Source organism: Myotis brandtii, unplaced genomic scaffold (genome assembly GCF_000412655.1).
Source record: "Myotis brandtii unplaced genomic scaffold, ASM41265v1 scaffold381, whole genome shotgun sequence".
NCBI classification, from domain to species: domain Eukaryota; kingdom Metazoa; phylum Chordata; class Mammalia; order Chiroptera; family Vespertilionidae; genus Myotis; species Myotis brandtii.
The window spans coordinates 1,196,002-1,205,960 of record NW_005364633.1 but is presented as its reverse complement, the minus strand read 5'-3'; the positions used below and the strand labels follow the sequence as shown (position 1 = coordinate 1,205,960).

At 40.5% G+C, this 9,959-nt stretch overlaps 1 protein-coding gene across 1 annotated transcript in view; it reads left to right on the top strand.

Moving 5' to 3' along the window:
* Positions 1-9,959, top strand: part of TMEFF2 (transmembrane protein with EGF-like and two follistatin-like domains 2) — a gene marked incomplete at its 5' end in the record, with an annotated part of 240,715 nt that overhangs the window by 185,675 nt on the left and 45,081 nt on the right. Inside the window, 2 exons of the mRNA XM_014544768.1 lie at positions 4,465-4,613; positions 5,538-5,597. Coding sequence (XP_014400254.1) covers positions 4,465-4,613; positions 5,538-5,597 — 209 coding nt within the window. The remainder of the gene's footprint in view (positions 1-4,464; positions 4,614-5,537; positions 5,598-9,959) is intronic.

The following is a 9,959-nucleotide window of genomic DNA, read 5'->3' as shown; positions in this document are numbered from 1 at the left end:
TGAGAGTCTTGCAGAGGAGCTACGTGCCTGGCACAAAGGAGCCCTCCATCGCTTCGTCTCCTTTCTCACCACTCGCTCTCGGTTTTACTTGGTGAATCAGTTCTGCCGACTGCTCTGCCCCTGAAGTTTTCGAATCTGTACATTTAATTACCCATCCCTATCACCACACAGATACCGTGTGGAGGAAAGCATCCCAATGCATGTCACTGAAGCATGTACATTGAATAAGAATATTAAGCTCCTTATAATGGAATGAAGGGGAGAGAGAAAGGGTGCGGCTGGAACCAGAATAGCTGAGATTTCTCAATAGACTATGCAAATCATCCACCTCGGAAAGAGCTAAGGGACTCGTTTAAAATGCTGATCTCTGTGTCCTGCCCCAGAACTATTGCATCGCAATCTCTCGTGGTAAATCTTACTCTCAGTAAACGTGGGAAGTCTCTGAGACTTAGGGGGTGAGAACGTATTTACTGTAATTAATAGCACAGCTGCCACCAGAATCGCCGTTGGCATTATTGACAGCTGCACCCACCCGGGCCTCACACTAGCGCTCCTCAGCGCGAGTCTCGGGGCGGGGGGGCCCAAGGTGAAATACTCCACAGAGGTTTGGATCTGCATCCAGGATTGGAAACCATTGAACCAAAAGTTATTAATGATCAACATTTATTGGGTAATTACAACTTCTCAGAGACTTTGTTAAGCAATCTATGTGCGTTATTTCATTTCATCCCTATAATCCTGAGTTAGTCTCTCCGTTTCCATGGGCTTGGGGAGTTAAGTAACTGGGGGATTGAAGTTTTCAATGGATTTTCACATCTCATTTTCCCCGCACAAGTCACAGTTCATCCTGAGTTGCCGTCTCTTTACAGATAAAATGCCGTAATCAAGTTCCATCAACAGGAGTGGTGTGAGAGTTAATGAGTAAATGGGCTGAAATTATCACAAGAGCCTGGAGTGAAAGGTGCCCTGTTTTTGCTGTGATTAATGGGAGGCAGCTCCTCCATGACAGTTCTGATGGAGAGCACAGACAGCAGCCCTGACCTCATTGACCGGCCGTGCCAGCGCGGGTCTGACCCTTCCCCAGAGACCGGCTCCAGGGAAACGCTCCAGCCCGGGTCCAGGGCAGCCAGGAAGCCAGCCTCGCTCAGGGCCCTGCATCTGGCTGCTTTAAGCTGATCAGAAATGCTGTGTGGCCGAAATTCAGAAGGGACACCAGTCAAGAAGCCTGGGAGAGGAATGAGTGACGGGCATGCCTGATAAAGGGAACAAAATCTAGTGAGATGAGAGGGCCACCCCCAACCAGACGTACGAGTAGGTAATTCACTACCTGGCGGCGTTAGCGTCCTTACGCAGACTCGGCCAGGGGACGAGCATTCCTAAATACTCGGGAAAAGCCTACTTAACTCGCTGCAGAACAACCTGAGAGAGCCATTTAGGAAAGGCAGGGACGCAGTTAAGTCAAGCCCCTGCCCACATATTCATGAGGTGATTATCAATGTCTGTAAGTTGTGTTAGACACCACCTTCCACTTCCTGTAATTTAGACTTTTCACTCCATCAGGTGATCTTTGAAAATGATTGGATGTTTCTTTTCTTTCTTACGATTCAGAGAGCAAAGGTTTTCAGTCAATGTTAATTTTCTTTGAAGGATCTTAAGGGTTGTATTTCTACAGACAGAGCCCTAAAATTATTTTCAAGTTAGACTTATTCTTTTTCTCCGTAGCCTAGAAGACAAGAAATCTATGTAACCGCAGTGCCAAAATGTCAAAAGACTGAGATAGGTTGAAAAAAAAAAAAAGAAAAAGCACCAAAAAAATCCCTAACGCCACCCATGCCGTCCGAAGCCTAACAAATCCGTGGCTCACATAAATACTTGTGACATGCTGTAATTAACTAGTTACTCCTCTCAGAATGAATAATAATGCAATTACTTGCCAAAGGCAGTGAAGAAGGGATAGTTTCTGTTTTTAAAAATGTCTGCCTTTCATTTCTGTAGGAAAAGAAAAAAAACACACAAACCCTGGATTAATTTGCATAATTATGAAAAATATGCAAATTAATCCAGGGTGACCTGCAATCTCACCATCACACTATATGATAATTCTGTCACTTTTTTATCAGAGCCTTATATTTTTTAGTGGTTTGAGTTAGCAATAAACTAAGTCACTGCCATGTTTAAATTATATTGGTTCCCCAAATCTGCACCACAAAATAAAAATAATAGCCCGGCAAACCCATCCTTTCACAATGGGAGTTCAATGCCGTTGAGCCACTGAGGGCCAGTGCTGCTTCCTTTGTGCGGCCACAAACCCAAGCAGGAAGGGCCGTAGCTCTCCCAGGCCGCCCTCTTCTTCCTTCGGGAGTCCGCAGGCCAAGTAGCGCCAAGTAAGGGAGAGGTTATGTGAATGTGTGACTGGTTCTCTCTCTGGTGTGTTCATGTCTAGAACAAGGACCGTTTCTTTAACTCCACCAGCCCACCCTGCCATTCTGAACTAGGTAATTAAGTCGACAAGCATTTATTGAAAACTCGCTCCAACGTGCTGTGCTAGGTACCAGGAAATCGACATGAAAAAGACATACTGTCCGTGAGAAGGTTGTAGAAAAGTCAAGATATAAAACTAGCAAATAGAACCATTAACAATGCAGTGAATACCACCACGGAGCCCATTTACACACACACGTACACCCATACACACACACACACACACACACACACTCCTTCACTCATACAAACACACAAAACCCCTCTGCTCCGTGAACATGAATTTCTACAAATTCCAGACTCTTTACAAGTTCCTGATCCCATTTCAAGCAATGTTGTGATCCCATTGCTGTGGTCACACGGCACCATCACAGCTAAAGTAGGAAGCCACTCCTGAATGACTACAGCATTTAGAGATGGTTACCTCCATCCTAGCTCGCTGTCCCTAAACAGGTGAAAGTAAAAATAGCCAAGTGTTCCTAAAGCAGTTCTCTTACCCCCAAAAGTGAAGTGCGTTCGCACCTTTCTGCTGGCCTCTATGGCAGAGAGCTAGACCATTCCGATACGATGGTCTGAGGACGGTACTCTGAGAAACACTGGTGTGCGGACAGCCCTCTCCAACAAACAGATCAGATCCAGCACCGGCTCCCAGGAGGTGAGACCCCTGCCAGGGCAACCGCCTGAGAATGCAGAATTCTAGGCTCCACCCCTGAAGCGTGCCTATTAATCAGTATATTTTAAAGTTTTCTGGAAAATCCTAACACACACTCCATGGCAAGAGGAAAGGGCCGGGTTTTACTTTAACACATCCGTAGAAGGTCCTCATTCCACAGTTTACTAGCTCTCTGACCTTATATAATGTCATTGGTCTGTAAAAGGCTGTTGTGCTGATGAAATAATGCCAGGCATGCAAAGAGCCAGCAGGTAGTGAGCTGTGTGCTTTAATCAGTATAGTCGGCGCCCAGCTCTAAGGAAGATATACAGAAGTAAAATGTGTGCTTCACCACTTTGAGAAGCACATAATCTATTTAGAAATATAATATGACTATTAATAGAAATTTTAAAGATGAATTCATATTCTAAGAGAGTAAGTATTTGAAGGCCAAAAACAACACAATATTCTGAATAACAAAGTACATTGTAAAATACAGAGAATTATAAGAACAGAAAAAAAAATCATTAAAGTTTTGCTTTAAAAAAATTCTTCTAATTTCTCATTCATTCACTACATTTTTATTTATATTAAGAAACATACTAAAATCATGAGTGATCATCAACTTACTATTTAAAACTGAACTAGAAAAAGAGTTGGGTATCTGGGGAAGGGGCCAAGAGGCAGGCCTCAAGGGGCTCACTGAACCCCTAACATGTTACGCAGAGTTGTTTGTGGGTATTTCTGGGGAGAGAGCCACACCTTTCATTTGATTCTCAAGGTTTGGTGGCCCCCGAAATGTTAAGGATCACTGAGGGCTCCGGGTTAGCACATTTGACGCGCATCGCATGATGCCGAGGAAATGGACTTCTGATTGCATTCCATCGTCTCCCTGTTTGCTTCCAGTTAAATATCACCTGCACCCTCCCCCTCGGGCTCTCCCCATCCAGCACCCCGAGGAAGGACCAGCACAGGGAGGTTCGCTGAAGGAGACGCACAGCAGAGGGGCAGGGCTGCAGCCTCTGCAGCTTCTGTGGGCTCAGCGTCAAGGTCATGTGCAGGCTTTCCAAGTCCCGGTGGCCGGGACCCACTGACGGTTCCTTTCTGAGTTTTCCCTGTGTATCTGTCATCCACGGCTCGGTCGTCTGAAACAGTTGTGATTAGTTCTCTTTTTTGTATCAGGTAGAAATGTGAGGAACTTCCCTGGAAGAAAACACTTCAGTTTTGCCAACTTGCTGGTGGCCAACCTCGCGGTTCTTCCACGTGCTGTTTTGCTCATCACGTGGTAATGTCCCCACTGACGTGACGTGTTTTGATCTCTCTCCCTTTAGGTGTGTGTGCAACATTGACTGTTCTCAGACCAACTTCAACCCCCTCTGCGCCTCCGACGGGAAGTCCTACGATAACGCCTGTCAGATCAAGGAGGCGTCGTGTCAGAAGCAGGAGAAAATCGAAGTCCTGTCGCTGGGTCGATGTCAAGGTAATGTTCATACTAAAATTCATTCCAAGGGCCCTGGCTGGTTTGGCTCAGTGGATAGAGCGTCGGCCTGCGGGCTGGGTCCCAGGTTCGATTCCCAGTCAAGGGCACATGCCCCATATGGGCTCCATCCCCAGTAGGGGACATGCAGGAGGCAGCCAATCAATGATTCTCTCTCATCATTGATGTTTCAATCTCTCTCTCCCTCTCCCTTCCTCTCTGAAATCAATAAAAATATTTCATTTCAAAGGATGTTTTAGTCTTTGTATAGAAATGAAAGTGAAGAAAACTTCTTATTAGGCAGTTGTTTCATTCCAAAAGGCAGTTCTGATGTATAATGGCTAGTAGAGTCTACTGTGGTATTTGTGTTAGTTATAAGTTTAAGGGCCTATGGACCGCGGCCCATATCTTTTTCTGTATAACGGGACTGTACCTTCACAATGCCAGAAACACAGAAACACAAGAGCCAATTTTCAGAAGATAACAGACATTCTCCCTGCGGAGGACAAAAAGAAAGTCAAAATCATTTTAGCAAAGAATCTTTGAAATTAAAAGTAAATCACACCACTGTTATATATTGATTCAATAGAAGTATTTCAAGTACATTTTTAAGGCAGAATGTTCTATTCTGTTTCTTGTTCAGAAATATTTTGTTGATTTTTGACTTGTTATTTTTTTTACCCAACTTATCTTAGTTATATTGATAACCTTCTCCTTGCCCTAAAATTTAGAAAACTGGTATCATTCTATTATTCTCCCTCAAACTGAAATTGACATTGTCAATCTGTCTTTGTATAATGGTTGCTTAGAAGTGTAGTTGTAAAAATACCTTAATTGCAATGAAAATGCTATTGGGGGGTAATATAAAGTTGACGTTAGATGTTAAGAAATAGTTAACCAATCTTTACTGTTAATTTTTTAACACAGACAACACAACTACAACTACTAAATCTGAAGATGGACATTATGCAAGAACAGATTACGCAGGTACGTAACATTTTCTACTACAAGACATGAGGACGTCTATAGAATAGTCCTAAGGATTCATTGTTTAGCATTGGTCCTGAGTTTCATGGTGCGATGCTTCTGACACTTCGTTCAGTCTTTCACTAGGCAAGAGTGAATTTTTTGAAGTAAATAAGACCCTTTTTTTTTTTTGCCAGAGTTAAAGCAATTGTCAAAAATGTCAGTAAGATATAATTAACTTGTTTTGACAGTGCAAATGGTACAAATGACAAAACATTTATCAAATTAATGGGTATCCGTGGAAATTAATGCCATTTTTGGCAGTATATTGTAATGAATGCAAATGTTCTAGTTTGAATTTTCATAAAAGTCAACAATAAAAATGTTTGCTAGGCTCTAAAAAAGCTGGAAATAAAGGACAGCTATAAATAGTATTGCAGGCTGTCTCTATTCAGACGGAAAGTTAAAAAGGTATGTATAATTTGTTTTTAAAAATAATAAATTTCTTTAATTTACTTAGAAACTTAAATTCATCTTCTGACACAATGCAAAATTGCAAAGCATTTTATGTAAAAATGTAAATTTTAGTTAGCAATTATAGGATATTATTTTAAGGAATATTTCTACCAAGTATAATTTTCCTAGGTTGTAAAATAATTTATAGATATAGGAATTAAACAGACCCTTGAATTTTATACAAAACTCAGGATGTATAATTTTCCTAGGTTGTAAAATAATTTATAGATATACAAATTGGAATTAAACAGACCCCTGAATTTTATACAAAACTCAGGATAAAAAAAAAATATAAATATGGAATCCTTGAAGTTGATTACAATATGGGGACTTTATAACACATTTTTTCACTTAGCTATTAAGAATTTGTAACTAGATTTATGACTAATATTCAATCAAAAAGAATTGCTTCTTTTTTATGATTTGCAAAAGCTTTATTATACCTTACGAGGCTATTATTAAGAACTGGTGAAAGAAAGCATTTTGTAATTTGCTTTGAAAGTAAAGTGGATTTTTATAATGTTTTTTATTTTTATTGTTGGCACTGTTACAGATGTCCCCGTACATTTCAAAATATGCACTACCACTCATTCTTTTTGGACTTGCATTTCCTTTAACAATGTTTCTGATGTTCCCACAGTGCCTAGGAGAGATATTAATAAGTGGTCCTTGAAAAGAATAGTTCATGGTCAGTACTTTGGGGAAGAGCACAGATAAACAAATGATTTTTTTTTTAACCCAGGATTCCTCACCACTCCTATGTGTACTATAAAAATTTTTAAGAGATATGCATCCTTTATTATTTGTTTATTTACTCATTTTTTTGTTATGGAGAATTTCTAATCAGCACAAAACACACACAAATGTAGGCTGGATAGTATGGTGAACCCACATGTACTCATCACTCAAACTCAGTAGCATCAACCCATGCATGGCTCACCTATCCTTATTCCCACCTTTATCATTTTTTCCACTTTCAAAATGTGTGGAAATGAAGGCCAGAAATGGCGTAATTTCATTCACAAACACTGGAACCTGCTTCTTTAAAAGATCAACCATTTTGTAAGCAATATTACAATGTCATCACACACAAAATATTTTTATACATCTTTATAATACATAACTTTTATCAAATCTATTTGATGAATAACACTTTTTTAAATAGTTTATTGAGTTTTAGAGAGAGAGGAAGGGAGATGGAGAGAGAAACACTGATGTGAGAGCACATCTATAGGCTGTCTCCTGCACGCCCCCTACTGGGAATTGAGCCTGCAACCAGGGCTTATGCCCTGACCAGGAATCAAACCTTCTGATGCCCAACCAGCTGAGCCACACAGGCCAGGGCAATAACACATTCTTTGTGTGTGGCAAGTTTTGCGGTACTAGTGTTCCCAAGAATGCACTTTAGAATATGCTGATCTGCAGGAAAATATTCAAAGTAATAAAGGATAATAATAGAAAATTAAGTTCTGAGGCTAATAATACATATTTTATATTTTAAATGAAATCAAATTTAAATTCTATAGCTTTATTACTTACAATAACTATATCTTTACAGTGTTATAAGCCACCACCTGGCACATTTGATTTTACTGTAGCCTAAATTATTTCTAAATTTCATACGGATCTTATTGCCATTCCAGAGTAGCTTACCAACTGTGCTTAAAATACTTTAATACATGTTTTGAAAACTAATTCATATGAGGAGGAAATCTTCAAAAATTTAATGTTCTATGAATATTTCTCCATTGACCCATCTATCATTGGACTCAGAGGAAAATCAAACCTCTTCCTGAGAATTTTGTCCCTGAAACAAAGAACTCTTCATATTGATGACTGCCAATACACAAATAGATGTGTTTTGGGGGGGTTAAATTTTTATTCCAAAAAAATTCATATTTCAGTTTGGTTTCCAACTATCTCTGATCGTCAGTGTCAGTGCTTTTAATTGACATTATTTTTTATCTTATCACTTTATCGAATGTGAAAAGGAAAGAGAATTTATCTTTAAATACCGGCAAATGAAAACTACTCAGTGTCCTTCAAAGTCTTCTGGTTTGACATCAGATTTGCTTACGGTTAAAATGAACTTTAAAAACACATATTTGTTGAAATCCAGGTTTAAGACAGGAATGGAGATAATGTCAGTTGAAGCTTGCAATTCCTAATTAAACATTGATTGCATGCCTAACAATTTTCCTTGAATGTAATTTAGATGCCTTTATCTTTCTTGGTGACCTTATTAAAATGCAACGTGCCCTAACCCTTTTTAGACATGACTTAAAACTAGCCATGTTCCTCAACATGTCCAGGCTTCCAAGAGTATTAGCATTTTCCTGAATTTTGGAACGCAAACGTTGGAAAAATTTGAAAGAACCACCTGGAGATTCTTTTTTTTCCCTTATGCTTCTACTTAAAATGTGCATGCTCACTCATCCCAGATAATTTTTACTGAAACCTAGAATAAGAGTAACATAAGGACTAAAATAAGTTGCCATGATTTTACAACCCACCGAGAAAAAAATTAAAAACAAGCAAACAACAACAACAACACTGGAGGTTGACTAATGGAGAAAGTGCTAAGGACAGAACAGCGTGTCCCCTTAATGTCTGTTTCACCGGCTCCTCTGGGGGGAGGGGGGGGGCGGAACAGGAAGCCTGTGACCTGTGACTCACATTCCTAGAGTCCGCTGTGCTCACAGCTCCTCCCATGCCAGTCTCTTCCCTTGTTAGACAAAACATTCAGGACTCTCCCACCAGAGGGAAGTACTGACCTTAACACTTCCTCATTGTGTCCTTACAGGTCAGGGATACCAGGGGTTAGAAACCTGGCCCTATTCCCCACACACAACCTTTTTCCTTCTGAGCCTGCCTTAAAGCTACCAACCCAGGAACACACATTTCTGATTACAAAAATGGGAATACACTTTAAAGAAAGCCTACATCTTAAAGATGCTCTTATTTTTAATATCATTGAAAAGAAAGACTCCGGTAGAGACCAGCAGGGGGTGATTTACAAAACAAGAACAGCAACAAAAATAAAAACAAAGTAAGGGAGCCTGGGCTCCAACAAGAACGCCCGCTGGGTTAGAGCTGTGGATTCCAAGATCCTCGCAAGTGCAGTTGACACCAGGAAAACAAAGCATTTCCCAGCACATCCCTGCCTGCAGGCATTGCTTCCTGGTTGTGTCTGACGTGGGTCTCTGTTCTGCCCTCTGCCCTTTAAAGAAACCCGAGGCCTGAGTGAGCCCTGAATGGGGAGCTTTGCATCAGTTGTTCCAGGCAGAGGGACAGGATCCCCATCCAATAAGCTAAACAGCCCACTGAATGGCATTCTCCCTGCATTGCTCTAAAATCTGGGCTTAGATTTAGGTCTTTCTCTTCACTTGCAGAAAGGTTTAAAGAATACAGTTTTTATTTATTTTATTTATTGTTCATCTTTATTGTTGAAAGTATTACATACGTCCTCCTTTTCCCCCATTAACCTCTCCCAGCCCGCTCCATTCCCCCCAGGCCCTCACCACCCCATTGTCTGTGTCCTTGGGTTTTGCATATATGCACACAAGTTCATTGGTTGATCTCTTCCCATCCACCCTCCCCTGCCTTCCCTCTGAGATTCCACAGTCTGAGATACAGGTTTTAAAAACCACAAAGCCAGGACTTGTGAGGATTTTCATTGTTAATATTAAACTTTCTTTCTGGAAGTTTTAAAATAGCAATTGTTTTACATCTCTTAAAACTTACAATTATATATATATATATCTATATATAAAATAAAAAACCAGTGACCATAACGCTGTAACGACCAAACGACCGGTCACCATGAAGTGCATGGAGCACGTCTTGGTCCCTCCCCCGTGGCCCACA